At 41.6% G+C, this 14,840-nt stretch overlaps 1 protein-coding gene across 1 annotated transcript; it reads left to right on the forward strand.

Moving 5' to 3' along the window:
• Positions 1 to 12,222, forward strand: LOC118380329 (zinc finger protein 616-like). Its single transcript, XM_035767320.2, has 2 exons — positions 1 to 174; positions 7,585 to 12,222. Exon 2 carries the CDS (start codon positions 7,677 to 7,679, stop codon positions 9,696 to 9,698), a length of 2,022 nt encoding a protein of 673 aa, XP_035623213.1. The 5' UTR covers positions 1 to 174; positions 7,585 to 7,676; the 3' UTR covers positions 9,699 to 12,222.
• The last annotated feature ends 2,618 nt before the right edge of the window (positions 12,223 to 14,840 follow it).

A 14,840-nucleotide genomic window follows, 5' to 3' on the forward strand; every position in this document is an offset into this window, starting at 1 on the left:
ATGACTGATGGTCTCCGCCCCTTTCTCCTCCGGATTCTTGTAATTACTATGTAGAAAAAATGGGAAGAACTAGCGGGGAACCGGTGGATACAACACGATTCGCAATGTAACATAAGTGGAGCGATATAACGAATGGGCAGAGAACGTCTATACTAATCGGACTTTAGAAATGTGGTAAGTACATTCCAGAGTTCGATCCGATACAAGTGGTACCTAACCTTGCTAGCTAGCTTTATGGACGGTCAGATAGGCCTCGCGCAATCTACGCTAGCTAACGTAGTAGTCGCGGTGGCATCATTGTTGCGCAAAAAAAGCGAATAATTGAGCTAGCTATCTTGCTGCTGTCAGCCGGTTGTCTCCTTGCAAGGCATTTCACGCACACATGTCCGCATTTCGTTTAAATACATACTTTTTTCCCCCTTTCTAACTAGCTAGCTAAATAGCTTTTGCAGAGTTGGAGGCTAGCAGCAGCCCGACATTTTGTTGGTATCAAGACAGCTGTCACGATGCTTTAACTCTGGCTCTACACACGCAGAGAATAGCTAATTGACTATGGTATGGCCATTGGCCAGACTGTCATAATGGTAATCTAGTGAAATTATTTTATATATCCAAAAATATAGTTGGTCATACAGGGTTGTGAAAGGTACCCCGTTTAGATTATAATACGCTAGCTAGTTAGCCAATTTATTCAAGATGGACACTTCGAGTGTATTTTTGTGTATGGATAGCTAGCTAACTGATTTAGGTAGCTACATATTTTAAAAGTCTCTAGCATCTCCAGCGTTTTAAAATGTTAATAAAAATAAGTAGTTAACTGTATAAAAGTCCTCATGAGCTGTAAAATGAGCTATTTGATAGAACCCAACCGATATGGCATTTTTGGATCTGATTTTAGAATGGAAATGTTCACAACCAATACATCTGACAACATTTCTATTATTATAACGTTAGCTGGAATAAAACATGTAATTAAATTCTGTAGGGATTGTGCTTAAAACAGCTCTACAAAGGTACTCATAAAGCTGATTTCATAAATTGGGCTGTAGACACTGAATTCTGGTAGTTGTCACTTGAAAGGAAAAGCTTAAATGAGCATGGTTACATGCACACAATATGATTATTGTGGCTAGTCATAGTAATATAATAGTTTGTTTTAAAACAATACATTTCTCAAATCCTGTTTACATGGACACTGAAATCAGGCTACCAGATGGGACTCGAATAAATGCAGAAAATTGCTAATAAAAATAAACGTTCTAACACCGTGACAGTGATATTTTTGCAAAGCCTATTTCATTCGGATCAAATACACAGCTGGAACGCCGATTTGAAGCTGGTTTACATGTCCTAATAAATTGAAAGATTGCTCAGAAAAAAATATGTTTTGATTGGTGAATGCTTACTTTGATTTTGACCATACGCCAATTATGATAAGCAGATACGTTTCAAGTTAGGTCATGGTTATGGGTAGGGATGTCCCAAGGATACCAGGTAACACTAATCCTCAGTGAACGGTGTCAAGTACTCTGACAGAGCTAGTTAGCTGACTAGCACTCGTCAGGGAAATGGGGGTGGCGAAACATGAATATGGACCAGTCCCTGACAAGTGACAACCCATACATTAAAATATAGCTACCAAGCGCTACTTTGTAACATGCTATATCGTTTGTGCCTATGAAAACATTTGGATGACAGAGCATGAGGAATACCCTTTGCAAAGATGAAATACAGTGCATTCGCAAAGTATTCAGACCCCTTCCCTTTTTCCATATTTTTTTACGTTACGGCCTTGTTCTTAAATGGATTAAAATAAAAATCTACACACAATACCCCATAATGACAGTGAAAACAGGTTTTTAGAAATGTTAGCAAAGTAATAAAATATTCTAGAGATATAGAAAACCTTATTTACACAAGTATTCAGACCTTTTGCTATGAGACTCGAAATTGAGCTCAGGTGCATCCTGTTTCCGTTGATCATCCTTGATGTTTCTACAACCTGATTGGAGTCCACCTGTGGTAAATTTAATTGATTGGACATGATTTAAAGGCACACACGTCTATATAAGGTCCCACAGTTGACAGTGCATGTCAGAGCAAAAACAAAGCCATGAGGTCGAAGGAATTGTATGTAGAGCTCGGAGACAGAATTTTGTTGAGGCACAGATTTGGAGAAGGGTACCCAGCGGCATTGACCTTCCCCAAGAACTGTGGCCTCCATCATTCTTAAATGGAAGAATTTTGGAACCACCAAGATTCTTCCTAGAGCTGGCCTCCCGGCCAAACTGAGAAATCGGGGGAGAAGGGCCTTGGTCAGGGAGGTGACCAAGAACCCGATAGTCACTCTGACTGAGCTCCAAAGTTCCTCTGAGGAGATTGGACAACCATCTCTGCAGCACTCCCATCAATTAGGCCTTTGTGGTAGAGTAGCCAGACGGGAGCCACTCCTCAGTAAAAGGCACATAACAGCCCGCTTGGAGTTTGCCAAAAGGAACCTTAAAGGACTGACCATGAGATAAAAGATTCTCTGGTCTGATGAAACCAAGATTGAACTCTTTGCCCTGAATGCCAAGTGTCACGTCTGGAGGAAACCTGGCACCATCCCTATGGTTAAGCATGATGGTGGCAGCATCAGGCTGTGGGGATGTTTTTCAGCGGCAGGAGACTAGTCAGGGTTTAAGGCAAAAATCCCCAAATACCGGTGTACCAAGCTTAAGGCATCATACCCAAGAAGACTTGAGGCTGTAAACACAGCCAAAGGTGATTCAACAAAGTACTGAATAAAGGGTCTGAATACTTATGTAAATTTGATATTTCAGTTTAATACATGTGCAAACAATTCTAAATTTGTTTTTGCTTTGTATTTAGGCGGTATTGTGGGTAGATTAAGTGGGGAAAAATAATGTAATACATTTTAGAATAAGGCTGTAACTTAACAAAATGTGGAAAAAGTCAAGGGGGCTTAATACTTTCCGAATGCAAGGTATAACAGACATATTTTCATGGGCTTAACCTCTTGGTCCTACCTGGCACGCAGGCGTCCCATCTAGACATCTGGAAATGCAAATGCGCTACGCTAAATGCTAATAGTACTAGTTAAAACTCAAACGTTCTTTAAAATACACATGCAGGGTATTGAATTAAAGCTACACTCATTGTGAATCCAGGCAACAAGTCAGATTTTTAAAATGCTTTTCGGCGAAAGCATGAGAAGCAATTATCTGATAGCCTGTAACACCCCAAAAGACCCGCAGGGGACGTAAACAAAATAATTAGCATAGTCGTCGCTACACAAACCTCACAAATAAAATATAAAACATTCATTACCTTTGACCATCTTCTTTGTTGGCACTCCTAGATGTCCCATAATCACTATTGGGTCTTTTTTTTTCTCGATTAAATCGGTCCATATATAGCCTAGATATCGATCGATGAAGACTGTGTGATAAACGGAAAAAAATAGCTTTTTATAACGTAACGTCATTTTTGAAAATAAAAAAAGTCTACGATAAACTTTCACAAAACACTTAGAAATACTTTTGTAATGCAACTTTAGGTATTATTAAACGTTAATAAGCGATCAAATTGATCACGAGGCGAAGTATATTCTTTAGCTGTCCGTCTGGAAAAAATGTCAGGGTAATTCTCAACCAAAATATCCGGTCGGAGACCGGAGGAAATGCGTTGCCTTGCGTCTGTTTGACCAAGAAACAAAGCCTAGGCAAATGACAAGACTCTAGACAACGTGTGGAAGCTGTAGGTATTGCAACCTCAGCCCCATTAAATGTGGTTCACCTTTATCAATGGGTTCAAGTTGCGCATGGATATATATTTCCATTTTCAGTGATCAGATTTTCCTGCGCTTTTCGATGAAACGCACGTCTGAGTGTTTTCTATCCACACATACTAATCATATGCATATACTATATTCCTGGCATGAGTAGCAGGGCGCTGAAATGTTGTGCGATTTTTAACAGAATGTTCGAAAAAGTAGGGGGTAGGATTAACAGGTTAACTAAAGGGCTGTAAGGTTACCACTGAGTTTAACGTTCTCAGAACGGCATTTGCTTCACATCATTATTTGTCACGACACCCAACACCCTTCCATGGCACTTCACGTAACAGTATATTGCCGGTGTGCATTTTGGCACTTTACTGAGCTGGCAAGCTTCTATCTATTCAGCATTCAACCGTAGACGCAGTAACAGTTTGTTCACAGTAGTTCACTGTCCTCCCTGACTGGTTTAGTTGTGTTGGGTGATATTGTCCAGTCTTGCTGTAATTCACCAAAGCAAGTTATCGCTCACCATAAGCCTATGTAAAGAGCTCCCTCTTCAGGACAAATAATAAAATGCAAAAAAGTAATTCTATGAAGAACTGTTTTTTTTGTTTTATTTTAGTTTTTTTGTTGAATTTTACCCCCTTTTTCTCCCCAATTTCGTGGTATCCAATTGTTAGTAGCTACTATCTTGTCTCATCGCTACAACTCCCGTACGGGCTCAGGAGAGACGAAGGTTGAAAGTCATGCGTTCTCCGATACACAACCCAACCAAGCCGCACTGCTTCTTAACACAGCGCGCATCCAACCCGGAAGCCAGCCGCACCAATGTGTCGGAGGAAACACCGTGCACCTGGCAACCTTGGTTAGCGCGCACTGCGCCAGGCCCGCCACAGGAGTCGCTGGTGTGCGATGAGACAAGGATATCCCTACCGGCCAAGCTCTCTCTCCCTAACGATGCTACGCCAATTGTGCGTTGCCCCACGGACCTCCCGGTCGCGGCAGGTTACAACAGAGTCTGGGCGTGAACCCAGAGTCTCTGGTGGCACAGCTGAAGAACTAGGTGTTTTAACGGTTTGTGCTTACTTTGCTTAGGATCTTACGCTGATTTAGATAATCAGAGTAAAGTGTTTACATCACTAATGCAAAATTCTGAGTATTGCCATAATCAGTTTAATGTTGTTATTAGTTGGTCCGGGACGATACATTTTCGCAATACTCATTGGTATCATGGCAAGGAAACAAACACGAAGCAGATTTAATTTCTTTAGGAAGACAGCCCTAATGTTGCAAACGAGCATGATTATGTTGTCATTGAGTCACATTTATTTATTTTCCAAGTTGTAGCACATTGTATTTCACATACATCAGGTTTTTAAAGGACCAAAGTGTTTGGTCTGCTTTGTATTTTCATTTCTGCCATGGAAAAAATATTGTGATAGTGTTATCGTGTCAGCCCTAATTATTAGTGTGCATGTAAATGTACTCCATGGTTCTCCTCACTTTTGTCAAGTGATTTTTACAAAATTTAGTTGGCTAGCTAATTTGGATATGTCTCTAAGACACACACAGGCCTATGGGAAGCTGCATTTTCCTCAGGGTAGCTACTGTATATGCATTGGTAATCTGTCATTGCTAACATCTTCCATCTGCATTATTCGTAGAGCGGGTACTAAGCTAAGGTTGATGTTAAATGATTGTACTCGTATGCAATGAAGCCCAACAATTTTAACGTAGCCTAATGTCTGGAAACAGCATGTTGCTGCACTCCACTCTAATAGTCTAGCTAGGTCATTTGTGGAACTTTAACAATGTAACATGTTTTTTTTATAAAAAACAGCCAGCCACCAAGCTGCTAGCTATGTAGTGTGAGAGAAAGTCTATGGAAATATCCCGACGTGAACGATAGAAGTAACGTGACATGCAGCCAAAATGGATGTGTGCATTTGCCACACTCAAGGGACACAAATGTTGTCATGGACCTGTTGAATTTCTTTACTCTGTGTACGCCATAAGTGTCCCGTTTACCTCACTGTGTAAAGCCGCCTTGAAGGCGCTGTAAAGCACAAGGCTAAATGCCTTGAAGATTTTGAGGGTGCCCATACTATTTACTTTAGTTGTGTGGAAACTTGTTGAACGACAACTTTTTTTTTACTGCAAAAAGTGGACTTTCATGTTTTTTTGCTTCTTTTTAACCCAGTTTGACGCATCATTTTAATAATTTCCATTTCCTACCAATCTCTGAAATGGGGTTAGATTTTTTACACTTTTATTTAATCTTTATTTAACTAGGCAAGTCAGTAAAGAACACATTCTTATTTTCAATGACGGCCTAGGAACGGTGGGTTAACTGCCTCGTTCAGGGGCAGAATGACAGATTTACACCATGTCAGCTCGGGGGATCCAACCTTACAGTTAACTAGTCCAACGCAATAACAACCTGCCTCTCTCTCGTTGCACTCCACAAGGAGACTAGCTTGTTACGCGAATGCAGTAAGCCAAGGTAAGTTGCTAGCTAGCATTAAACTTATCTTATAAAAATAATCACTAGTTAACTACACATGGTTGATGATATTACTAGATATTATCTAGCGTGTCCTGCGTTGCATATAATCTGACTGAGCATACAAGTATCTGACTGAGCGGTGGTAGGCAGAAGCAGGCGCGTAAACATTCATTCAAACAGCACTTTCGGGCGTTTTGCCAGCAGCTCTTAGTTGTGCGTCAAGCATTGCGCTGTTTATGACTTCAAGCATATCAACTCCTAAGATGAGGCTGGTGTAACCAAAGTGAAATTGCTAGCTAGTTAGCGTGCGCTAATAGAGTTTCAAATGTCACTCTGAGCCTGTGGTTGTTTCCCTTGCTCTGCATGGGTAACGCTGCTTCGAGTGTTGCTGTTGTCGCTGTGTTCCTGGTTCAATCCCAGGGAGGAGCGAGGAGAGGGACGGAAGCTATACTGTTACACTGGCAAGTGCCTATAAGAACATCCAATAGTCAAAGGTTAATGAAATACAAATGGTATAGAGGGAAATAGTCCTATAATTCCAGTAATAACTACAAACGAAAACTTCTTACCTGGGAATATTGAAGACTCATGTTAAAAGGAACCACCAGCTTTCATATGTTCTCATGTTCTGAGCAAGGAACTTAAACGTTCTCCAACACTGTTTTTGCATTATTTAAACCAAATTGAACATGTTTCATTATATATTTGAGGTTAAATAGAAATGTTTGATGTATTATATTAAGTTAAAATAAGTGTTCATTCAGTATTGTTGTAATTGTCATTATTAAAAATAAATAAAAAATTAAATGGCCGATTTTAATCTGTATTGGCTTTTTAAGTCCTCCAATAATCGGTATCGTTATTGGCGTTGAAAAATCATAATCGGTCAACCTCTAATAGTTACTGTCACATTAAACTTGATCACTCATCAACCTTACTAGGTGTGGTGAAACCTTATCAAAATGGTTGACCTGAGGGTATTGGAAGCAAACTAAGGTTTCGATCAAGGTTACTGTTTGTCTGCTCTTTTTTTAGGCCATGTTGATAATATGAGGAGCTAGTATCCGGACAATACAGGTGTGTCATTCATTTGTTTCAAAAAGTGTCAGCCTTTCTAACAGAATTGAAAGCCGATATAGTAGCGATTTGGCAGCACAGGAGAGGCGTGGCAATTAGTAGAATCCAATCATTTGTTCCAACTCATGGTGTTGTAATTAAACTGTTATAGTTAGTCAGGACCAGCACCTGCGCCATATGTTTGGTAAAGTAGTAACTTATTTTTTTCTCTTTTTCACAGTTCTGACCAGACAAGGGAAGAGTTCTACAAAACAAGGTGCTCATGAAGAATGGAACTAACCATGTTTAACTTTGATCATTGAACACACCCTAATGGATTACGTAAGCTCCGCTGAACCAGATGTTGATGCCTTCATCTGCACAGAATGTGGGGATGGCTTCAGGCGCTACCTTGACTTGGTTAAACACATTACTGTTCATGAACGACTCAGGACTCATGAACAAACAGATTCGTTTTCCCTTGACAGTTTACCCAATGGGTTTCAAGTTCCCCGTGAGTATGCTCTCCATGAAAACGGAACTTTCATAGTGGTTGACAGATCTGGACCATCAAACAACCCATCTTCAACTCCTTCACCTTATCAGAATTCAAAGACCATTGTACTCAAAACTAAGCCAGCAAAAACTGATCTACGTGTCAACACAGTGTCTCACTCCCAGTGCCGCGGTGTCTCTCCTCTAAAACAGTACCGATGCGAAACATGTGGAAAATTGTTTAACAACCAGCTGAGTTTACAACGACATCAACAGTATCGTAATTTAGAGCAAGGTTATAAGTGCACCTTGTGTTGCAAGATCTTCACAGATAAAGAGAGGCTAAGGGAACATCTCCAAGAACATGCCCATGAAATATTCTACTGCTGTGGTCAGTGTGGAAAACGCTTTCTGAAACAAGAGACCCTGTATGCTCATCAAAAAGAGCAGCATGGATCGCTGGGGCTCAAAGAAATGGGGAAGTCAGACAATGGTCAAGAGAACATAATACAGAAAACATATCCCTGTAAGAAGTGTAATCTGTGTTTTTTCTGGCTCTCCGACTTGCAGAGCCACTTACTGAGTCATTCCAAAGACAAACCATTATATGTGAACTCTTCATCCAAAATCGAGCAACAGTGTCAGAAAGATGAGCGATCACATACCATCGAGTACAGTGACAGCACCCCTACCGATGTGACGAAACAGTACAGCAGCGGCACCCCTACTACCGATGTGACCAAACAGTATAGCAGTGACGCAACTGTTAATGTGAAGACCCACAATGGCAAATCTGATTCCAAAACACCATCCTCTTTCAGACCATACCGCTGTGGTTTGTGTGGAGATCGCTTCCAACAGTTAACAGACTTGAAGGAGCATCATCTTACCCATCAGACACAAGAAGAAATTGACAAGTTAAATAAGGATTCAGAGTCACAAAGAGTTGTAAAAAGGCGGCGAAGGTATACTGGCATTGAGTGCATCGTAACAAAAGCACCTGCAAGGAAGGGAGGAAGGCCCCCACTTTATAAAAAAGGCTCTGGGACAAAATTACATCCATGCAAGCACTGCCACCGTGTATTCAGTCACTCTAGTAGTCTTTCTCGGCACAATAGATCCCACAAGGGGACTCTTCACACTTGTGTTCTCTGTGGGAAACATTTTCCACAACGCTGTGATGTCCGGAGGCATATAGCCATGTATCACAAACCTGAATTGGAGAAGAAGCCAAGTCTTAAGTACTTGGCATTACATTCTAAACCAGATGGTGGTTCCCAATTGAATTCTGATGTGTTGGAACAGAATGCGTCATCTGAAGGAAAACCCAAGAAATCTTTAGACGGTGTTGTAACAGAATTGGACAGTGACAATGGTGACGATCAACAAACCACATCTACTGGAGAAGTGTTCGCTGCTCCTAAGGCACGGAGGAACTACAAGTGTGACCAATGTGGGAAAAAGTTTGGGCTGCTGTGTGTGTACCAACGGCATTTGCGGTACCACAAAAGGGAACCGGGTAGTGAAATGGTTAAGTGCCCTCGCTGCCCAAGTCGCTTCCGGAGTTCTTCTGCTCTAGGGCGCCATCTTGAGATTCACCCAAGTCAGTCAAGCGGGGAAACGGACATGGAAGGACGGGCATCTCCCACTGCTGACTCCAATCCAGACCTGGACTCTGACCAAGACAATGCAAAGGATTTAGTCGGTCATGGGGACATTGACGATGTCAAGGGTGGGAATGGTGAAAACATTGGTCCAGCAGAGGTGCTGTATGAATGCACTGAGTGTACAGAGACTTTTTCTTCGTTGCAGAAGTTTCTGAAGCACCAGAGTTCTCATGGGTCCGATAACCTTGGATAACTATATGCATGGTATTTATATCCTGAGGTCCGAACCCTAACTTGAGATCGATGCACATACCACGAATTGTTGCACTGTTATGCAGACCTCAATTCATGATTTACGGAATTCAGAGTTACTTGCACATGTCTCGAGTTACGATTCTTTCCTTGATGATGGAGCAGTTAACAAGTGTTTTATGCTATGAATTGAGGAACTACAACCAGTATGGTTCTTGTGGTGGGTGGGTCATTAATTCTGAACTTTGATGTAGCACTGCATAGATCAAGATGGTGACTGGGAATTACTGAGATTTTTTAAATGTATTTTCTACGCTCATGTGAATTTGAGGTCTGTTTTGTATCAATGTTTTAGATTGTTTTGGTTACTTCCAGTTAAACCTTTGACATTACCCCTGGAAAGGCCATGGTGTGGGAATAATGCCTTAATATGCTCTGAGAGCATTATTGAAGCTAGTAGTCGAGCACAATTTGCTAAAGACCAAGTGGAAATAACGTTTTTGCAGACAGATTTGGACCCATGCAAAGCGTTAAGATGGTTTGAGGTAACAATGACTGTCCATTTTGTAAAGTAATTAGAAAAGTTTTTTTGCAAGTGCAATTCCATTGGGATTTTGCTTTAAAACAATTGAAGATGTTATTTATTTGCATTTGCCAAGTCTTTACAACCATGGTGTCTTTCTCAAGATCAAAAAAAATCTGTCAAGGTCAGATGTTCCCAAACTACCAGACCAGGAATGTTTTGTATCATTTTGAAAGGCTTTCTCATGTATCATCTTTTCACTATATTGTGGTCTTGTCTCTCAATTCACTTAATGGTTCTGTTATCTAGATTAGTGGTTCCCAATGAGGGGTACTTAGCCTATACACAGGGGGTACTTGAGACGACTCATGAGACCATAGGTCTACTGGTAAAATGCACATACTTCAGGGGTTGTCTGGGCAGAGCAAAATTCAGTTGGTGGTACAGTAACCGAAAAAGATTGGGAACCACTGCTCTAGATGTTTTCTGCTGCCAGTCCTCCGGGTGGCCACTGATCTGTTCACACGATCAGCATGTTTTTCCATAAGGCACGACAAAGTCAAGTGATTCCAATGCAAGCCACATGTAGCATTGTGATGTAAATTAACATTTTCAAATGGTACTGTTGCTTCCTTTATTGCCTACCAAACGACAACACATGCATTGGCCCTGATTTTATGTTAATTTGGTGCCATTAAATTTGAAAGAAATTTATATTTTCCTAAAAATCAAATGATTGACCTATTTAAATGACCCATCCAGTCATGGTTTTCAACTAATGATGAATGTGATAAGGTGGAAATGTCAGTTTTGTGACTTTCCAACTCGTGGTCAGTTAGATCCTTTTCTGCCAGTACTTTGTGTTGCCTACACTGAAATATTCCTCCTACACAAGTTATAGAAGCACCATGTCTGGGATCCATAGGATGATGGTTTATATCAATTATATGTAAGATGGGATGTAGTTTCTCAACCATAAAGAAAATCATGGCGGGTTCAGACTTTTAAATGAATCTGTGTCCCAGGTGTTGAACACAAGAAATTCAGTAGACCAGACTTGTTCAGAATCATGTAGCAAGGACAGAGGTGTCTTTGGGGGAAAAATAAAATTGCCTCTGACAAACGTGATCTTGTTCCCAGAAACTTCTGCCCAAATGCTCAGAGAGTCTGGTGGATCAGCAAGTCAAACTTGGCCTTTGTTAGCCAATACAGAAAGACAGGGAGAAACTCACAGTGCATAGGCATTGGTTCAATCTGCTTAATCTACCAAACAATCATCTCCCACAAACACTTCCCAATAACCTCGCAGTCGTGTGATTCGCTCAAATTAAATGATGACAAATATTTTACTCAAGTCACTATTCTAGAATGTTATGGTCACTCCCACTAAGGACAACTTTGAATCGTTCATATCCCAGGCTTAGATGCACTGTGCGCATTAGCCTGGGGACAAGGTTATGACCAGCGTCACTGTCCTTTGTACTGGTCACTCCTATTGTGCCTTTCCTTCACCTGGCAGGTCTCCCTAGGGCTGCTTCCCGATTCCTGACCTTTCTTCCGGAAGTGGGCACTGCCGTCTATACAATGGAAACTAATGCTTACACTAATCCAATGCCTTGAGGGAGCATGAGCAAGTGCACACTTTGGTGATAAAGGTAGAGGATCGGATTGTATCCAATGGCCCAATCCAAAATCGACCCCAGACCCTACCTCCTATGCACTTTTGGGGATTTGACTGGTGTTTGCAACATTGTGAAACTTCCACCTAGCTCATCGGTGAGCAAGTGGAGCTATTGCCATATTGCTTACAGAGCGTTGGACTAGTAACCGGAAGGTTGCAAGTTCAAATCCCCGAGCTGACAAGGTACAAATCTGTTGTTCTGCCCCTGAACAGGCAGTTAACCCACTGTTCCTAGGCCGCCATTGATAACAAGAATGTGTTCTTAACTGACTTGCCTAGTTAAATAAAGGTAAAATAAAAAAAACTGTCAAATCACCACAAGTGTGTGGGGTCGATTTGGGATTGGGACAATGTGCGCATGATTTAGCTCGCTGGATGGGTGAAGTTCACACTTTACACCAAATGGAGTGGTTCCAAAAGTGCATACTCAGTCAACAGGGGGTGTTCAGCTTAAGTGAGTGCATTTAAGCTCAATTTATTGGTTGTGTTCCCTGTTGACTGAGTATGCACTTTTGGAACCATTCCATTCTGAGCAGAGGAACACGGCCATTGTTTCCAAAGCCGCAAAGGTCCGCGCACATGACTCATTGACATACCGGATTAAATACAGTCCTGGAGCATTACCTATTGCTCCACAAAAGCAATATCCTGTGCAAAGCAAGGGAAACCGCAACACTTTCATGATAGCCTCTACTAGTGCACCACCAACTAGCTAGTGATTCCACATCGGCTACATAAGTGTCCATGTAAAGGACGTCATTCTGCTTGCTAAATTCCTCCTGATTAGGCTTGTACTGAGGCTCAGACCTTTGCCTTACTAGCCCTCCTGAAGTGTCTTACCAGTTGGTGCCATGCAAAAACCGAGCTATTTTCAGGCAGAAGTGGGGACACTTCAGGCTGAGGAGTACTTTTCACACATGCCCAAGTGCTACGCTCACCCATCAAACTTACTCAACAGTGACCCCAGTGCAACTATAAATCTGGGTCACGGAACCATTGTAAAGGATGTCATGCTGCTTGCTTAGCGAGTACCACGTTTGCCTGATTTGGCTCACACGAGGCTCAAACCCAGGATATCTACCTTGCAAGCACACGTGACCGCCCTCCTGAAATGTCTTACCAGTTGGTGCCATGCAAAAAGATAGCTATTCGCTGGCGCAAGTGGGGACAGTTCAGGCTGAGGAGTAAGTTTCACACACCCCCTAAATCCACAAATTAGACTTTCACGTAAATCATTCATTAACGCCAATGGGAGACTTACAGCGAAATTTGTTTTAAGGGTACTGATCTCAAGGCTGAGTAAGCTTATTTACTTCTCTACAATCATTGGTTAGCTTGTACGAACTTTGAGACCTGTCTTTACACCGAAGACCAATCGGTAATGAGTCAAGAATGCCTTGGGTTTTCTCCACATGATCAGTCAAAAGCAGACTTCATTCCAAGAAGCTATGCTGATCATCATGGACGCACCCACTTTAACTTACTGTACACAAATTCAATCAAGCTGTTTCATCCATAAAATGGTGACAGTTTGCTTGCAGGCCTGTCTCTTTTTAAAATGTTTTTTTTTTACTGATGTTACATTTATTTGGGGCATTGTTCCTCACGATGTCCACACTCAAGGGAAATGCTGACCTCAGGGTTAGAGCAAAAAACAAATGTGGATAGCAGTTCTGCAGCACGATGGCCACCTACTGGTGACGTGATGCACTGTGCATTCTATGATTAGTGTGAAAAGTGCATTTGTTACTTGTGTTGACCACGACATCAGCATCTCCCATCTTACCTGCCTCGTGTTATTTGTCCAAAAGACACATTTGTCATTGAACCTCTTACAGATCCCCCATTGTTCATGAATATGTCCAATTTGTGGCCTTGTCAAACCAGTTTCTAATGATAGATTGACTCGATTTGTTTCTTCTTAAATCACCCGTAAATAGCATATTGGTTTGCAGAACCATGCAGTCCAAACCATCTCAGGTCATACCACTGGCTATCAAGTTTCATTGGAGGTGCATATAGTATTACACAATTCCTATTGTTTATGCCATACTGGCCCTCAATTTGTATCTTAAGGAGAGAGTCTAGTTTTACTGGCCAAACCCAATAGGCGTAGTTCTTTACTGGATTGATTTGTCAGAAGAATGCTTTACATTAGGGGGTAGCTTAGTTGTTGGTTAAAGAGTGGTGTGTACAGGTCCTTGACAACCAATGATGTTCTCAACACTTAATGTAGACTTTTTATCTTATCAATAGCACCATTCCAACCTATTGCTTGGTTAAATATTGTGGCTTTGCAGTTGGTTTTGGAATAAACATACCCTAAAAGACAGTGAATAGCAGTAACTGGTCTATAGTAAGGCACTTGCTCATAGATGACATGAGTGGTTTCTCTTTTTTGTACAAATTCAACTATATGTTTGAAATACTGTCCTTACCAGGACATGGCACGTCATTGTGATATTTTACTTAACTGGTATGATGTAAAGTGGTGCAGTTGCTGGAGCACATAAAAAAATAGCCACCATTTTGTCCTCCAGTCCTTGATTTTTGCAACTAAGATGGTGGCCACGAGGCAGAAGCAATCCAGGGCAGACCTAAAGCAGGCAGACTGCTGATGTTGTTCTGCTATGTAGACCGATTAACCTAAAGGGCTGCTCTGAAATTGAGGTGCGTTTCCACATTACACATTGGTTCATAACAACACAAGTGAGCAGAGCAACCAACACAGGACATCAGAGTCGTCGCCTGCACTGCCTGCATTTGAGTGAACGGAGTCATGGTCCTCCGCAGTAGCAGCGGTCGTCCTGCACGCATAGCGATCACACAGAAGCCTTGATGCACGCGGCAGGATGTGCGCAGAAGCTGTACTGCGCAGCCATAGAACGTGTAGGGCGGGTACTTACAAGGTTCTCTTTCCTTTTCATTGGTTCTAATAG

The sequence above is a fragment of the Oncorhynchus keta genome, chromosome 31 (assembly GCF_023373465.1).
Source record: "Oncorhynchus keta strain PuntledgeMale-10-30-2019 chromosome 31, Oket_V2, whole genome shotgun sequence".
Taxonomy (NCBI): Eukaryota; Metazoa; Chordata; class Actinopteri; order Salmoniformes; family Salmonidae; genus Oncorhynchus; species Oncorhynchus keta.